The 17884-nt window shown below is 38.0% G+C and overlaps 1 protein-coding gene, 4 long non-coding RNA genes and 1 pseudogene across 11 annotated transcripts; 4 read left to right on the forward strand and 2 right to left on the reverse strand.

Moving 5' to 3' along the window:
* The first annotated feature begins 6 nt into the window (after nucleotides 1–6).
* On the forward strand, nucleotides 7–4170 carry LOC116929006. Of its 6 annotated transcripts, none has more exons than XR_006650014.1 (16): nucleotides 7–68; nucleotides 370–465; nucleotides 524–694; nucleotides 872–947; nucleotides 1021–1098; nucleotides 1511–1597; nucleotides 1774–1848; nucleotides 2010–2085; nucleotides 2179–2253; nucleotides 2403–2463; nucleotides 2628–2712; nucleotides 2889–2996; nucleotides 3214–3255; nucleotides 3431–3501; nucleotides 3666–3750; nucleotides 3924–4170. It is a non-coding gene; the product is annotated as an uncharacterized LOC116929006 (long non-coding RNA). The 6 variants fall into 6 exon arrangements; XR_006650013.1 differs by having other exon boundaries at nucleotides 875–947; XR_006650012.1 differs by having other exon boundaries at nucleotides 8–68; nucleotides 872–934.
* Nucleotides 3083–4047, reverse strand: LOC123475230. Its single transcript, XR_006650017.1, has 2 exons — nucleotides 3910–4047; nucleotides 3083–3783 (listed from the first exon to the last, which is right to left on the reverse strand). It is a non-coding gene; the product is annotated as an uncharacterized LOC123475230 (long non-coding RNA).
* Nucleotides 4171–4940: 770 nt separating the features above from the next.
* LOC123475229 lies at nucleotides 4941–7020 on the forward strand. Of its 2 annotated transcripts, none has more exons than XR_006650016.1 (5): nucleotides 4941–5087; nucleotides 5200–5415; nucleotides 5477–5588; nucleotides 5680–5849; nucleotides 6194–7020. It is a non-coding gene; the product is annotated as an uncharacterized LOC123475229 (long non-coding RNA). The 2 variants fall into 2 exon arrangements; XR_006650015.1 differs by having other exon boundaries at nucleotides 4942–5087; nucleotides 5200–5411.
* Nucleotides 7021–7776: 756 nt separating this feature from the next.
* On the reverse strand, nucleotides 7777–10505 carry LOC116929030. Its single transcript, XR_006650018.1, has 9 exons — nucleotides 10192–10505; nucleotides 9931–10075; nucleotides 9624–9813; nucleotides 9409–9545; nucleotides 9091–9347; nucleotides 8504–9018; nucleotides 8274–8417; nucleotides 7976–8208; nucleotides 7777–7908 (listed from the first exon to the last, which is right to left on the reverse strand). It is a non-coding gene; the product is annotated as an uncharacterized LOC116929030 (long non-coding RNA).
* Nucleotides 10506–11711: 1206 nt separating this feature from the next.
* Nucleotides 11712–12555, forward strand: LOC116929025. The gene is made up of 4 exons (XM_032936181.2): nucleotides 11712–11873; nucleotides 11978–12092; nucleotides 12172–12240; nucleotides 12315–12555. Exons 1-4 carry the CDS (start codon nucleotides 11865–11867, stop codon nucleotides 12443–12445), a joined length of 324 nt encoding a protein of 107 aa, XP_032792072.2. The 5' UTR covers nucleotides 11712–11864; the 3' UTR covers nucleotides 12446–12555.
* Nucleotides 12556–15938: 3383 nt separating this feature from the next.
* Nucleotides 15939–17449, forward strand: LOC123475231 (annotated as a pseudogene).
* Nucleotides 17450–17884: the final 435 nt, after the last annotated feature.

Below are 17884 nucleotides of genomic sequence, written 5' to 3' on the forward strand. Positions count from 1 at the left end.
AAAGCTTAAATCAAGACTACCGACACGTCGTTTGTTCATTTGAATTCGGGCTTTCGTCGTTACAACATGTAAGTAATAATTTGATAGAATTGTACGGTTTTGCTTCTGAAATTCTAGTTCTGATTTGATTTCCTCGGCCAGATCCGTATATAAAGTTGTAAAAAAGAATGGTTATAGTTTCTGAATACCAAGTACACGGCATTTGTGGCAATTGATTTGTGACAAATGTGGTTATGGTAAGAGTGGCTTTTCAGTTTTTAGATGAGATGGTCGATATTGAAATATAATGTAAACGTGGGTTATTGGTATGGAAAGAAATTTCCTTTGTTCTTGTCTTGTTCAACAATTCTAAAGACTATTAATTTGCAGGATGATTGTGGATAACTTGGGTCGCATTTCATTCCGACTATGCTACTGGCTTGTCCCTCTGTCCATGAGGCTGGATCTGGAGGACAATTCATGATGGTTGGTTTGTTCGATATCGAGTTAATTGAGGGTTAGTAATTGAATTATGTTTTTCTAGGGTTAATCCTCCATTGCACGAGCAGTTGCATGTGCCACCTAATCAGTAATTCATGGTGCTGGCTTGATGGTGTTTTAAGGTGACTGGTTTGGAAACACATTGGATCACTTCACTGTCAATCAGACTGGTGTCATGTTGTCTAATGAAAGCTGTGCCTTCTATATATCAAAGGTGCCATTATGCATTTGTAATAGTTTTTCTTTTAAACATGTGATGACTTACTAGGATTACAATGATAGGGTAAAAGATAATGATTTCAACCATAAATCGCAAATGTTCTGAGAACTGTTGTTTCGTCCCACATATGTTATCCTTGTCAGATTTTAAAATATTTTTGCAATTGTCAAGCAGGTAGGCTGAAAGAGGAACTTGGTAGTAAAGCTCCAGTTTTTCATCAGGTTTGTGGTGAAGGTGAGATAGCAAAGTAAGATATTTTTCTATTTCTTATACCCACTATTAATAATTGCTTTTTCTTGTTATATTTGACGTGGTGGCAGTTGCAGCCCAGTAGACTACCAATTGAGGCCGCAGGGATATCAAATGCTGTGTAGAACCTAATTCTTCAGGCATTAGAGGTATAAGCTCTTGCACTTTTACCATTTCTGTTTGATGCAGGGTTTTCTATGATATACCATACTAAGATAAACTTAATTGATCTCTTCGTTCATGAATGTTGAGGGTTTAGCATCGAGACCAGGTGTATTTCTGAGGTTGTTAGAGTTATTTTAAAGTTAATTAATATTTCCTGAAGACGGTGTTCAATTGAACTGCGATTTGTTTTCTTTCTCTGTTCCGCTGAGAGGTTTGCGATTGTACTTTTTCAGTTTTTTTTCTCCCAATTTCAGTGCGAGTATGTTACGTTTCTCAGAGATTATCGGTGTTTCTGATTTGCTGGGAGAGTCACTCTTACCTGATTTCAAACGTTAAACATTGTTATTGGATGTGATTGTCGTTGAAACTAATTTGGATTTTCTATTCTCATCTTAGGTGCTTTTGTATCAGCAGTTGATGGTCGAATTGGGACGTTATTAACGCGATGTCAACATATGCGACGTCTTTTACTGTGGAATTATGGTAATTAAGCCATAGCGTATAAAGATGTGTTTTTTTTCGTAATGATGAAAACGAGTTACCGTTTGATTTTCTTGAAAATATTCTTTTGGCTGAAAATTTCTGACAATTTTCAATCTTAACCTTGATCTCTTAGAAAATTATTGGTTTGGTTAACGAACTGTATGTTTTGGTTTAAGGTGTTCTTGGTGTGGCCGGGTTTCCAGCTGGAATTTTTCGTTCGTTTCTTCGCTGTTGCCGTTATACGGGGTTAGGTAAGAAGTTGTTTAAGCGTGATAATTACTATGTGTGATGACAACTACCTTAGGACACCGAAATATGTACCCTGATTACTACTTGACTCTGAATTGGCTTCAGTGTGATCTAATTGGGACTGTTTGGTTGAGTTGTTGATAATTTGGTTCGCTACTTACAGATCTATTGGCGTGGAATTTTCGGAATTGATTGGATCACTAAGTTTAGCTGCCATTCTTCGTTCTGCTTATGTTAAGGTAGGGTAAATCAGTTCTAGTGGGAACAATTATTTTTCTTTTGCTTTGTTTTCCCTTGTATATTAAAAGTCTTAAAATACTGTTTTTGTTTAGAATTTGTGGGCGATGACCTTTTCTTGGGTTGGAACACCCTGCATTCGCTGAAGTTGGGGATCGTTCATTTCTACAGTAATTTTTCTTGAAATGATGAGACAGCTTTCAAAGCATTTCCTGAAATCATTGTTGAATATAACTGCCTTCCTTTTGATCGTTTTTTTTCTCCTTCATTCATCAGGTTATTTGCGAGCAGGTTATTTATGCTATTTATGTCCTTTCAGATTTCCGCCCGACTTGTGTCTTGATCCCTGGTGAAATTTGCAGTGGGCTTGCCGTTGAGAGGTAAATATATTTCGTGTGCAGATTGTTTTTATTTCTATGATGAATTTATTTCCCGTGTTTCTGATTAACATGACGATTCATGAAGAGTTTCTGATTTTAAACATTAAGATTTATGATTGACTGTTGGGGTCGTATAAACTAATTTTGGCTCATTTCTATTTTAGATGGTTTTGTGTCAGCGATTATTTCTAATTGGGACAATATTGGCGCGGCGTTAGCATATTCGATGTCTTCTACTATGGGATTATGGTAATTAAGCTGCAGTGCGGTAGTTGTGTTTCTTTTCCCGTAATGATGAAAACGAGTTACCGTTTGATATTCTTGAAAATATTCTTTTGGCTGAAAATTTCTGACAATCAACAATCTTACCTTAATTTCTTAATATATGATTGACTTAGTTAACAAACTGAATGTGATGTTTTCAGGGTGCTTTTGGTGTGGTCGGATTGCTAGCTGGGATCTTTTCTTCGCTGGTTTTACTGTAAGATAGGGTAATGGATGATCTAGTATTGTGGCTGTTCTGCGCTCTACAGGTGAGCTAACAAATTATTTATGGCATAATTATTGTAGATTAGTCGCCGAAGTCGGAAACACTTCTGAGTGGAACAGTTGTTTTTTATTGTGCACGGTTTTCCATTAAATACCAGATCTTTCCCTTACAAAACTGGTTTTATGAGGAACATTTATTGTTTTTCTTTTGCACAGTTTTTCCGTCGTGTATTAGCATCTAACATCTTTTTCATTGTTTAGGAACTGTTGGTGGTGCGTCTTTCTTGTGTTGTTAAGCGAAAGGTGGGTAGTGTTTATTACTTTAATAATATTTTTTGAAATGATGAGAAAGCTTTCAAAGCGTTTTCCTGAAATCATTGTTGAATATAACTGCCTTCCTTTTGATCGTTTTTTTTTCCTCCCCTGTTAATCAAATTTTTTGCGAGCGCATTTTCAATCTTATTATATTTCTTTTCAGGTATTCGCTGTGATTGTGTCTTGATTCTTGGTAAAAATTGCAGTTCGTTGCTGTGATTTCGCGGCTGTGAGGTAGGAATATTTCTTAGGCTGTTGTCTTGTATATCTATGATGAATGTATTTCCTGTGTTTCTGATTAACATGAAGATTCACTCGAGTCTCTGATTTTCAAACGTTTAGCTTTAAGATCGACTGTCAAGGTCATTTAAACTAGTTTCGGTTTATTTCCATTTTAGGTGATTCTGTCTCGGTAATTATGGATGAGTTGTTGGATATCGTCGTGGTGAAACCAGCTTCAACGTCTTATACTATCGGATTATGGTAATGAAGCTGCAATGCTGTAGTGTATTTTATCTGTAAATGATGAAAATGAGTTACCGTTTGATTATCGTGAAACCATTATTTTGGCTGTAAATAACTGACAATTTATAATCTTAACTTAATCTCTTAATATGAGATTGACTTAGTTAACCAACTGACTTTGATGTTTTCAGGGGGCTCTTGGTATGGCCGGTTTTCCAGCTGGAATTTCTTCTTCGATTCTTCGCTGGCGGTACTGTTACATACGGCTATACTTGAGATTGGTTAGTGAAACCCAATGGATGATCCAGTTTTATGGCCGTTCTGCGCTATATAAGTTAGGAAATAAATTATGGCTTAATTGTTGTAGTGTTTGAGACAGTTTTCTGCGAGGTTTCTTAATGCTAGAGGATTTTATACAATAAAAGAGTTTTCTTTTTATACTTGTTCCTTTAATGGGTATGGTTTTCAATCAACTACCTAACTGGGTAAGTTTTTAAAGAAAAGCAGTTATGGTTTTTCTAGTACATAGTTTTCCGTCATACATAAAGTGTAACAGTATTTTCATTCTTTAAATATAACGTACGTATGTTTAGGTTTAACATATTGTAGCACTTTGTACTTGCGAAACTTTTCCCCTCCTATTGATCACGTTGTTTGAGAGTATGTTGTGTATATCTGAAATATTTGATATTCCTTGGAAATGGCAAATTTTGTGACAATCGAGTGGTTTCAAATAAATAAACAAATTAAATATTCATACGGAAAATTATAGTATTTGACAAGATGGGTAGGTTGTATGTGTTAATGGTTTATGTTAAAAATGCAGTGAATTTAGATATAATTTAAATTGTTCAGAACAAAAATTTAATGTTCTACTCAATCGATCTTTGCATAAACCGCAATCAGATTCACAAACACTTGGCATCAGAAGAACCCAAAAATCAAGTTTTGTTTTTGATGGGCTGTAAAGTTTTTGAATAAAACGTAAAAAACAAAGTCTAATGAGAAGTCCGCGAACACGGAAGCCGTTGAATAGTAACAGCAATTTTTTTTTTTTTTTAAGTCGGGCGATTTCCATGATTATTATTCTATTCTGAATTTAGTTAGTTTGACGCTTGCACCATGCTTCAACCTGGGTTTCTTTTGATTGGGATGGAGATGTATTTCATCACATAAATCTCAAAACAATAAACGCCTACGTAATTACGACTTCGAGCGCTAGATGGCCACGAGTTAAAAAACAAAAGACGGAATGATAAATTATTATTTATTTTTTTTGTGGCGAAAACCAGTTGCCATATACCTTCGGATTTTAAAGTTTTGATCGCTTTTCAAGCAATTTCCTAGAAATGTTGGTAAGCACAAGTCGAACGTTTCTGGTTTTTCGTACTTCTGGCTTATAGCACAGTTTCCAGTATAGGGTAATTCTAAGTCAATATTGACTAATTCTTTTATAAATTCAAATAGAAAGATTACACAGCGAAGCAAAGCATATTTACTGAGAGTAAAAACAAGATCAACTTAATGGTATACAAAAAGAATATTGCCTGGATGAGCAAGTCTACTGTATCTGCTGTAGCTCAGACGAACCCATGGACTCACTACTGTGGTGAATGCATTCCTTGTTATTATGTAAATAGTTGCAACAAGTGTGACTTAATGAAAACCATGCCAGCTGTGTTAGTACTGAATATATCTCACTCTTTGCCCCTAGGATTCTTGTATTAAATTTTGTCTTTGACAGTAACGTAAGAAGAGGAAATTGTTGGAAAACCCATCTTGAATGAAGCCAAATATTCCTATGCTGATGTTTGAGAGCCCAGCCTGTGATATAATAATACCCCCTGTTCTAGCTAGTAAGCCATCTTGACATTTGAAAAACAAAAAGATACACACTTAAGATTGGCTTAAATATTCTTCATTTTTTAAAATATATTTTAACACCAGGAAAAGGCAAGAAGAAGAAATTGTTCCTTTGCTACTTCTGGGGACCACCATAACAGCCAACAGCACATCACAGCACCAGAATACAGAAGAGTCCTGTTTTGTACTATTGACATATTGCTTCCATGGAGTTGGTACGGGAAAACAACACTGACAGGCCATAGTTAAAAGCTGTAAGTTTAATCATGAATAATGGATGCCACCTGAATGCCAATTTTTATAGTAATCGTTAGCTATTCGATAGAGATTTTCGAAATTTCTTCTCCCGTTCTCACTTCTGAGATTGAATACTGATCATCTTCGTAAATTTCAGTTTTGGTTTTAGATAAACTGGGCTTTTGTCTTAGAACACGAACATTTCATTAGCATCTCGAAAATCTTATTTGTTTTGTTTTGATATTTGAAGTTTCGTAAATATTGCCTGCTTTTGATGTACATCTGAAAAATTTTCATTCAATTCTCAAATAGTATAAATGAACAAAAATGAGTGAAAAAACTGTTTGTTTTCTATTTCCAGTCTCAAGACTTACCTCCGTCGCCTTGCCCGTCGTCTTGTCCGTCGCCTTGCCCGTCGTCTTGTCCGTCGCCTTGCCCGTCGCCTTGCCCGTCGCCTTGCCCGTCGCCTTGCCCGTCGCCTTGCCCGTCGCCTTGCCCGTCGCCTTGCCCATCGCCTTGCCCGTCGTCTCGTCCGTCGCCTTGCCCGTCGTCTCGTTTGTCGCCTTGCCCGTCGTCTTTCCCGCCACCAGCCTTCGCTTCGCCCGTTACCCCGCCTTCGTCTCCTGTCTTCAGTTCGCCCGTCACCGCACCGTCTCCACTTCGCCCGTTGCCCCGTCTTCGCCTCGTGGTCGCCCCGTCACCGCCTCGTATTTTGGTATCGTCGTACTTTTTAATGTGTAATTGTGTAGTATTAATTAACCCGTTGGCTGCCACCCACTTTGATCCCCTTTTTTTTTAAAGCTTGTTAGGGTCCGGCAGCGCTGTTCTGCCCAATGGTCTATATGCCATGGGTGGGACAGTTGCACAAGCCGTGTGGCTCAAAGTCGATCGTCGAGGCAATGCACCAGTAGAGACTTCCCCCTTGTCGATGTGGTGTTGGTTGCCTGGGGTGTGCATTCCCATAACGGCTTCCATCATCAAATCAGCCCGGACTTGTTTTCGGACAAGTCCCCCTTGGTCGCTATCCTTTCGATAGCGATGTAGCTACTGTAGATTTAGTGGCGTGGCAGCCAACGGGTTAGTTTTATTTATGTATGTTTTGTATTGTATTGTATTGTATTGTAAAATGTAAAAATTTTGTGGTGGATTTGTGGGTGGATGGAGGGACAATAAATACTTTATATTATTTATCAATCTTGAATTAATTCTGATGTTGAAACTGGGCTGGGGATCGAACCCTTGAACTCTGGAACCTTAATCCAATGCTTTACCACTGTGCCAATTTTAACGTGCTGGTAAAGGAAATTTATTCCTAAATCACCTTGTTTGTTGTGCATAAGTAGATACGCCAACAAATGTCGACTATATTTGGTATAGTCAGAAGTGGCACAATGGTAGAGTGCTTGTCTAGGAATGAAAATGTCTGAGGTTCGATTCTCAGCAATGACCAGGCTACTTGTCTAATACCGGCTGTATGTGTTTCGTAATTGGATAAATTTGTATCAGCAATTAAAAGTTTTCCAAGTAATAGTTCATGAGTTAACACGAAAAAATTAAACAATAAAGACAAATTTTTGAAAAAAATCACGAGTTTTATTTTTATTTTTGTATTGTTGGTACACTGTACATGCACAACAAATTGCACTGAATTGAATCACCGGGGAGATTACCCGGTGCGTGGCTAAGAGAAGCCGGAAAAGGATGGAAGGTTTCGGACAAGTTTTTACGTGAGCGATTAACCGTTAATTCGGATTCGTGGGTAGCCTCTTCGCCCTCCAATGATATCTCAGAACTTGAGGACCCCCACGTCCCCTTTCCGGACAGCGCACTCACAACCTTTACTGCTGATCACAGTAGGGGCATGACCCCCTACGGGCTTATCATAAGTCAAGGGGAAACGGGGCCACAGAAAAGAAGGGAGCCCAGATATGCACTTAATTTTTGTGTGTAAAAATACCAAAACACGTGGGAAAATAAAAGAATCTGGAAACCTTCGGTCCCTCCTCCAACGAATTTCAGTTACTGTTTACACCTGACCTCCATCAATATCCTCTGTCGATTGACTACGATTATAATCTACACAAGTGAAATAAACATAAGTAAAACATTCTTGCTGATAAACTTCTTAAAGATAGTAAAATACCTTGTACAGTATCCACCACCGACTCCTTCATACAGACACTGATGAAGCCATCAACGGTATTAGTGGACTTGGATCAAATAAATAAGGGGCCATATTTAATCCGCGGGGAAATACAGCGAATGCGTGAAGCTTGTCTCGTATCGACAATTTGTAAAAACGCTTTAAATAGATGACTTCCGAACGATCACACATTTTTGGTTGCTCTAACACGCTCTTCAATTGTAACACAATACCTAAATGTTGTAAAAATGTTAAAACCTTGCAAGTAAATATTAAGAAAAAAATAGTATCGTGCAACCTAATATTCAATAAGGCTTAAGATTTCAAGGCAATCTTTTAGCCGACGACTTGCTCTTTTTACCCGTTGTCATGACATAAGCTTCGGCATCGTATCTAACTTCCTTAACAGCCAGTTTAAACTCCCAAGATAGGAAACTTTTTTCTGTAAAATTAAACAAATTTTAATAAAAGTAATATTATATATGGGAACATCAGAGTTACCAGCAAGGCAACTGGCCTGCAATTTACCTTAATTTTGCCAAAACTTGATTTTACGTTCAGGTTGATCAAATGCAGAGAAAAAAGCTGTCTAGATCGCGAAGCCTTCGTAACAGAACATTTTACTTCGATCTCCATACGAGGCAGATCGTTTTCGTTATAGATAGAAATCGTGTCATAGACATTAGCAAACAATGATTAAAATTTTAAAATTTCACATCTTTTAAACTTTTTTTTCTCCGGATAGAGAATAAATCACATGGCTTGGGGTTTTATACTATGAAAGACCTACTCCAATATACACACAAAATGCAATTGTAAAATGTCCAGTGTGTAAATTGTAGTAAACTTATGACAGAATAAAACCCTAAGGTGTGTGAGATTTGGATAGTTTACAAGATGTGAAATTAAAAAAAAAAAATCATTCTTGTTCGCAAAATAATTCCTCTTTTCCCGTTTCTTAGGCTTCGTCGTTAGGTCTCGTCCGGTTTGAATTTCACTTGTCCCAAGGCTGAAAAAAGTGGCTCTGAGTGATCCGTTGCGCTCTACCAGCATTTAAAAACACAAACTTTCAATTAGTTTCAATGAAATACATTTAAATTGAATTAAATACATACGCATAGAAACATTTTCGAACGTGAGACTGTTTCTGTTGGAATGAACTTCGAATCAATGGAATAGAGGTGAAATAGTAGAATGGAAGAAGATTGCAGAGGGCTATTGTCGTCCGTTACTACGATACAGATATTGCTGAAATTCATGCGTGGGCTGTGATAGTGATTGAATACATCTGTCAAACTATACTCTGCAGTATAGGAAATGTAACAACAAAGCAAGGATGATTAAAAAATGCGGAATTAGCCCAGTCGGCATCCTAAAAAAATTCTAACGGAAAATGTTATTATCTTATACGAATTCTGTTTCCTTTAGCTTACATTACACTGTGACCGGTGTACTGTGCTTTTCCGTCTTAGTAGTCATTGCTTTTCCCGGGTATCATCAAGTGATATCCTCTTAATAAACTGTAACCAAAAGTTACGTCCGCGAGGTTACAGGAAAATTAGGGTAAGTACTATAAAATAATAAGTTGTTGAAGTTATATAATACAAGTCTGAATATCTGATGTATATTTATTAACAATATTACTCACCTTAAAAACAATATTTTGATAACAAAATGAAATCCTCTCCTGGCAATGTTAAGTTTTAATTTAAGTGTTATTACATTTCTGTCAGAACAAGCAAAAAATAATGGCTCAATACAAACACCATTATTCTTCATTTAGCAATCCATAAATCCATTTAAATTATGAATACTCAACAAAAGTGTTTTTTTGACAGCTAGAAGACAAAAGTAAAGATAATTAATTTTATAATGATACACAGGTAAAACTTTAAACTATAAACTTTGCTTAGTTAATGGCAACATTTAAAAACGAAAAAAAAAGAAAAGAATACTTTTCCAAGTATGTAAGTTTCTCCTCTTCCCACTCAAGAATAAGCAAGGTTTTTACAACTTCCCATGAAGTGGATTGTGTTTCTGTTTGCCTTTGGCTCAGAGTCAACAAGAGTACTTAAATAGTGGCACGAAGCATTGTCCATGCTAAAGAATGAGAAAAAAAAAAGGGGATTACTTAATTAAAGCAAAATGTAGCAGTTGTCAATCAGAGGAATAAATCTGAATAAATCTTATGATTCTTCTGTGATATCATCAGTCACCCAGTTTTGTTATTGATGTATGATCTCACTTAACACATCAAGTGTTTGTCAGTCTAAATCCCAACGTGTTCTTTTCGAATTTGGCCTATTTGACAAACTATAACAGTAGGTGGCACTGCCACCAAAACTGAAGCCTAGGCCTTTCAATTTTGAAGGAAAATGCCTGGTGGCCTGGTTTTCCCTATCTTCATGACCGATCACGCCATCTCACATGAGCTATTCCAGTTTTATGGAATGCTCCTTCAACGAACATTTAATGATTGCAAAAATTACGTGAATCGTAAAAGTCAAATCGTCAGGGCAACAGCTGAAGATGATTGTTTACCTTCTGTCATGCTATTATCCAACAAGGGCAAACTTTTAGTGCTGCTGCTGGGAGGTAGTGTACAGACTGGTGGGAGGAGCATTGTTGGATGCTGGAACAGGGGGAGTACCAGGAGATAAAGATGAGAAAGATCCACAGCCACAATGATTACTATGAACCACCAAATCAAAACTCAAGACAATCACCCAAAATCTGAAATAAAAGAATAGAAAAATGTGCAATGTAAAACAATATAACAATAATAAAATATAAAGGAATAAGAAGAAAATGACTACAAGACTCAAAGATTACTACATGCAATTCATGGAGGCTTTAACACATGAAAGAGACCCATATCAAAAGGAAGATCTCTACATCATGAAATGAAAAATGGTCACTATCGTTAGGTTAAAAGCTGCAGTTGGGTTAAACAGTTAAAACGTGGGCGGTTTCCACAACCAAATTCATAGTATCGCAATGTTCACCAAGTAATTGAAAAACAACATTTTGGAAGAAAGGGAAGCAAGGAACGAAATATTAATCGGCAAAGGGCACTCCAATTGCGACCGAAGCATATCACCGCTTGGAGAAAAAAACTTCGCCATAATGTAGACCACACCAAAGGTGTTTTGTTTCATCAATCTAAGCAGAATCCCTGTAAGGGAAATGTCTAGACTGGATACAGACGGGGAAACTATTTCCCTGGGATCTGGGAACTTGATTTTTAGCAACGCAGGTTTTAGTACTCAAAAAAATAATCGCGAATTCGGTAACCCAAAAGGAAAAGGCGGAAGACGATCACTCCGTTTCTATAAATTGAAGAAATGTTTATCAAAACTCTGCTTACACGTAACATGTAAGCCTGCCAAAACACGAATTGTCTATGCGCGGGCAAAGTGATCTTAACCAGAATATGGAAAAGGGGAAAAAAAAGGTTGAAACTAGAAAAATTCGGCTCCTGGAAAAGTTTTAAAAATTTTCAGCAATTGGAAAGCTGAAATTTATAAAAAACTTAACTAATCAAACTTGATTGATATTCAAATAAAAGCTTTTTTCTTCCATGCTATGCTTTACAACAAGCATTGTTTCACAGAAATATAGAGGAAACAAGCTTCTTGCGCGTTATTAGTTTGCAGGGTTTTTATTGCAACCAGTAACCACCAGGGATTTTCCAAGAGGCCGTTACACGTGCCAAGTGAAAACTCCATCTCCCATTTTTTTTTTTTTTACGCTAGTTTGCCTTCCAGCCTTTTCGTGATTCAAGCCAGCCCCATTTTCCGTATAAAAGCAGCTCAGTTCACTCAGCTCTTCAGAAGGTGCCTGAACTTATCCTTAGCAAAAAGACAGCTTGTAAAGCAACACATTCAAAATGAACAAGGTAAAAACCGTTGGCCTATAATCTTCTTAAAGAAAACTATTTGAAGTTGAGTGCTTATAAAGTAATACCACTCACCTAATTTTGCAAACTCTTTCGCATGACAGGTCATTTTTATCTTCGCCCTCATGGTGGCTGTAGCCGTGGCTTTGCCACAACGACCATTCCGTCCACGTCCCGGTGGTTTCCAGCAACCAGGGTTCGGAGGATTCAATAATTTCGGTAAGATACAGCTTTCGAAAAATGCTATACATTTTCCCGTGGAAGTCCGCCACTATAAACGATCTTCGATCTTACACAGGTGGTTCTGGAACCGGAGCTGGAGCAGGAACCGGTAAGTGCTGGCCCTGGAGGTGTATCTGCATCTGGAGTAAGAAAATTCACAATAATTTTTTTATAATAAAATAAATCTGAACTGACAAAATATGCGAAATAATTTTCTAGGTCGGTATCTCAAGTGCTCAAAATGGCGGATTCGGTACTGGCTCGGGTACTGGATCGGCATTTATTGGTCCCTTTGGTCAGGCCGGTGCCACTGGCCAGGGTACTGGAAGCAGTTTTGGGAAATAAGTTAAATCTAGCTTATTGAATCATTGTTATTATTGTGCAAATACTGTTAGTTATAACCTTTGAAGTTTGATTCTGGAGTTGAATTTTTCAATCAAATACATTTCCTTAAATTGTCGAGCAAAATTTAGTTCTGTATACCAGGAAACAGATGGTTGAATGGTATGTGATTTGTTTTGCATTGCATAGCTAACAACCAATGAAAAGCCTTGGGTTCTTTTTTGTTTCATGTTTTGCCGAAAAAGGTTTTACTACCATACCTTATACCACATGATCACACCAACCATCAAATTGGTATAAACATGAAATAAGAAATGTAAGAACTGAAACAATCAGGCTAACAGCCTTATCATCAGACTTATCACCTATTCTTCCATATTGCTAAATTTTGAATAAACTTAGGCATACATTATTACCTAACGTACTCAAAATCTTAAATAAAATAATTGTTTGTTTACTTCCTCATGGCGTTAGATGACAAGCACACTTAATCCACTGTGAGTTTTTGAAGACTGTGAAGAAAGATCCCACGCCACCTATTGTTAGGGAACAAGACACACAGTAAAGGTTGTCAAGTTCGTGTTAACTGCCAAAGAATCGTAAATAATAATAATAATATAATAATAATAATAATTTAGGGCAAACCGGGCATACAGATATACAACACATTATCTAAGCATGATAAGTGCTGGAAAAAATTTTAAAAATTATGTTTCAGGTCAGGTTGTGCTAAAAACTTGTAGCTAAATAGCCAAAACATCGACATGGCAAGGAAGAGAAACAGAAGACAAAAATAAAAAATAGTAATAATAATACAAAAAATAACTCGCATCATAGTAATAGCACTTCCTTATCCAGAGATTGGACCGACTGGCAATGTCATTTGAGGAATTTCGTACGATCTTTAGAAAAGATTTGCACGACTTGGGTTTTTCCTACATCATGTTGTGATTTACATATTTTATCATGACCTTACTGCAGCATGTTATTACACACAATATGAGAACGCGAACTAGAGAAGGCATGTAACTGCGCACTTTCCTCATGTGAGATTTGCCCCCAGGTATCGCGTTTTTATTTTTCCTAAAAGATTTTATTAGTTTATATCTATTAGCGAAAAGAAAATTGCCGTTTGTGTATCCCCCATTGTATTCTTTAAGGTTGTATAAATAAAGGAGAACAAAATGAAAGGAAAACCCATTCTTAAGCAATTCTAGTTAGTCATTAAATATTCTTTACGAGAATATTAACATCCGGTATAACATTTAGCTGATTTTGTCAAAATTCGTGACTTGCATATTTTAACACCGAAATTTGACATTCATGTCAATGACTGGCCGTGCCCTAATGCAGAAGAATAGTTGCTGATCAAGCTTGTTTATGCACATGCTTACAATTTTGTTCGATACGGAAACAACGGCGTTGCAAAAGCTGAATTAATTTTCCCATTCGAAAAATTTACTGCATTCTTAATGGCAATCATAAACTTGTCTTGTTCAAGAGAACTCCAGAAAACCCAAAATTATACGGGTTCAATGTCTGTTCCACTTGTCATTGTAGAATCGTGAGGTAAGTGTCAAACATATCAACTTATCACGGATATTCCCAGAATATGATTTCTCTTTGCTCCGCCTTTGGCTTGTATTTATAAATGATGTAGCAGATAGAGAAATTGAGTGTTAGCTAATGGAACTAGAAAACCAAAGGTGAAAGACATTCTGCCCTGAATCTGCGTTATTCTAGCAAAAGAGGATCAATTAAGGCCATCGTCTTAACCGAGGCAAATATTTTTTTACGGATTGATGGGTTTTACCATCATAAAGTAGTTGGACGGTCATCTGTAGACGCTAAACTATGTCAAGATCAATCCTTGAATATACCTGGTTTGTACCCTGCGACCCAAAATGTTGCACTGAAATGTCGTTAACAAATATTGGCAATTCGCCAACGTTCTTTTTAGGAAATCAGGTAATTCTTCAACGACACAAACAGGCTAGCAGTCGCTCCGAGTTATTGTCCTTGAAAATAAAATTACCCGTTCCATAATGGTAAAATCAGTTTTACCACTGCAAGAATTAATGAAGCTGACGTAGCAAAAAATTTCCGGCCCATCTGAAATGCTGATGAATCGTAGAATAAATGCGTGCATACACTCACCTTGATCTCGCTGCTCCTTTTGAAAAAACCTCAATATTCGTATGCGCATAAAAAATCGAACATGCCATGTCATTTTTCCTGAAAACAAGATTTCAGTGTTATCTAGCGCTAGATTTAAATTGACTAAGCCGTCAGCACTCAACCAGTCGACTTGATTTAAACAACAAGATTTTCCGAGACGTAACATTCATACCTGCCGGAACCTCATCCATGGGTGATAAAAGCTTAAGAAAGTTGTCTTTCTATCAGCCGGCTGCACATATCAAAAGACACGTGTTGTAAATAAACAAAACTGGTATTTTTTTGTTGTTTTGTTTTGACTTCATTACGTATTTGGGAATTTTCCAAATGTAGTTTCTGTAGAGAGGAAGCAACCTGTTTAGGTGGTGTAAGCCTGCTCTAACCGGTTCGAACCTGTTTCATTCTTTTTTGTTCGCCTTATTAATCTTCCGTTTATCAAACATAGTCTGGCAGTTCGGAAAATCCTAGCAGAAACAGGGCGTTATTCTAAACACAAGAACCCTTCACGTAACACGTTGTGGCACAGCTAATAGCCTGCCCTTACCTGTGGTGTTTCCGCCTAGCAACTGCAAGCTTTCATACACTCGTATTTCGCTTTTAGTGTGCAAGGTGTAGTAGTTTCTGGCTGATAAGAAGTAATGGGCCCATTTTTGAAATTATGACCATAAATTATCGACACGCGTCTTTGATGATGATTCAATAAAATCACAAAGAAAACTGATGATGTCAGGCTTTGTTTGGAACCGGTCATTGGCCTTCTGTGCCAGCTACGAAGAAAAAAAGAACGTGACGGAGAAAAATCAAACTCGAGAAACACGATTACCATCTTGAATGTGCTAAAAAGCTGTTTGTGCCACAATGGACAGATCGTGTTCGATTTATCCTTAAGATCGCTGTAGGCTGTAAGTATCCTGCACGAAAAGAAAGGCTACAAGAAAAAGTTGTAGGTGACCTTCAAATCCGAGATAACAATCCGCATACGCCCTAAAATAAAGAATATTTTTAAAGCCAAATTTCCGAACAAAAAAAAATTATATATTCACTATAAACCTAACATTACACTCCGCCTTTCCAGTTATTTGCGCTATTTGCACAATTGTGGTGGATTACCTGAATAGTAATTAAATTAGGGTAGAAAAACAAGCCGTGAAGAAAACCAAACGAAATAATTTGCTGATTCATTTGTGTGGTATTACCATGGCAGCAGCAACCAATGGCGCTTCGGCATGTCGACGAAGGTGATGTGCAAGAACCAGGAACCGTTTTAGAAAACGTGACTGAAAAAAAATAATCTTGACCGTGATATCAAGGTTTATTTGCAGGGCCTCAAGCATTTTACTAGTCTCGGCCGGTAAAAACAAGAAGTCAGCATATAAAAGCATATGCATGGCGCTAACATCCAGTCATATGATGGTTGAGCCTCATTCCTAACAGTAACACACAGTATAATCAAAAGCGGATGCACTGGAAAATGTTGAAGGTATAGTGAAAAAATAACCAAAATGCAATGGAAGTTGTTCATGGAACTCACCGAGTGCGAATAAATATTTACCTTCTACTTCATTTTTTTCCCCCTTATGACAGGTTACAATTATCCTCGCTACTATGGCTGCTGCGTTGGCAATGCCTCAGCGTTACCGTCCCTTTGGTGGTGCCTTCGGGCGTCCGCAAGGCGGATTCGGCCATCAAGGCGGATACGGCCAACCTGGTTACTATCAAGGTGGATATGCACAGCCAGGATTCCATCAAGGTGGCATCGCTCAGCCAGGTGCATTAGGTTTGTCGGTTTAATTACTAAAACCTCATTACCTACGAGACGGTTGCGTAATGTTTCATCCTTTTACGTAGCTGGTGTGGGTTCTGGAACAGGAGCTGGAGCTGGAACTGGTAACGCTGGCCCTGGAGGAGTATCCGCATCAGGCGTAAGAAATTTTGTTGATACTAGACAAGTGCAAAAAGAAGAAATTACTTAGCGCTTACGTTTTTTAAAAGGTGGGAATCTCAAGCGCACAGAATGGCGGGTTCGGTACGTCTTCCGGCACTGGAACAGCCAACCTCAACACTTTCACAGGAGAAGCTGGAGCGACAGGCACTGGTGACGGAAGCAGTGGTGGTGCAGGTCTATTAGGTGGATTCGCTCGCCCTCAAGGCGGATTCGGTCAACCCGGTTTCCAATCAAGGTGGATACGCTCAGCCAGGCTTCCAGCAAGGTGGATACGCTCAGCCAGGCCTCCAGCAAGGTGGATACGCTCAGCCAGGCCTCCAGCAAGGCGGAATCCTTCAACCAGGCTTCCAGCAAGGCGGCGTTGCTCAGCCCAATTTCGCAGGATTTCCAGGTTTCGGTAAACAACACATTTTCGAACGACACAAGTGTTCTTTCTTGATTGCTCTTTAAACTAACATCACTGCATTGTTGCAAACGGTAGGTGGTTCTGGAACCGGCTCGGGAGCTGGAACTGGTAGTGCTGGACCAGGAGGAGTATCAGCATCCGGCGTAAGACATCTGCAATGTTGGTTTTTTAAAAGACGGAGTTATTCATTGAATATGTTTTGTTTTAGGTTGGAATCTCGAGCGCACAGAACGGCGGATTTGGTACGGGCTCCGGAAGTGGATCAGCTTCGCTCAACACCTTCACCGGTGAAGCAGCGGCGACCGGCGAGGGTGATGGAAGCAGCTTCGGAAAATAAATTAGCAATGCTTGCTGATTTATTTTGCATACTCTTGTGACGCGTTGTTATCGATAATTACTTTGAACTGTTGTATTACTCTTTTTTGAAAATGTTTCGCAAACAAACCAAAAATTCTAAAATATACATACGTCTAATGATGCAAACCGTTTGTTAACTCAGTTTGTTCTATTTTGTCTCGCGACATTCTAAACACGAATGGCCGTTCTATCACAAAACGTTGGCCAATTCTTTTTTTTTAAAAGATGCGCAGCAGACATGAATATTTAATGCAATTTTGGGTAATTATTGCTTTCGGTATAGAATGTTAACTCTGATATGTGTTGTTGATAGCCTATTACATTTTTAAAACAATACCTAATATTTTGATAATAACAAATTATCAATTCTTATTCAATGGGCATTTCGAGTGCCGTGAATGGCGGAATACGTATTGGTACCAGAAGTGGATTAGCACGTCTTAGTCTTGTGATTATAAGCTAAACTGGAGCAACGGAAAAAGGACGCGGAAGTCGCATTGGAATATAAGGCAACCTGACGTTCCACCTTTTTTCTTTTGTATTCGTGATCGTGTTAATGAT

The sequence above is a fragment of the Daphnia magna genome, linkage group LG8, assembly GCF_020631705.1.
Source record: "Daphnia magna isolate NIES linkage group LG8, ASM2063170v1.1, whole genome shotgun sequence".
Taxonomy (NCBI): domain Eukaryota; kingdom Metazoa; phylum Arthropoda; class Branchiopoda; order Diplostraca; family Daphniidae; genus Daphnia; species Daphnia magna.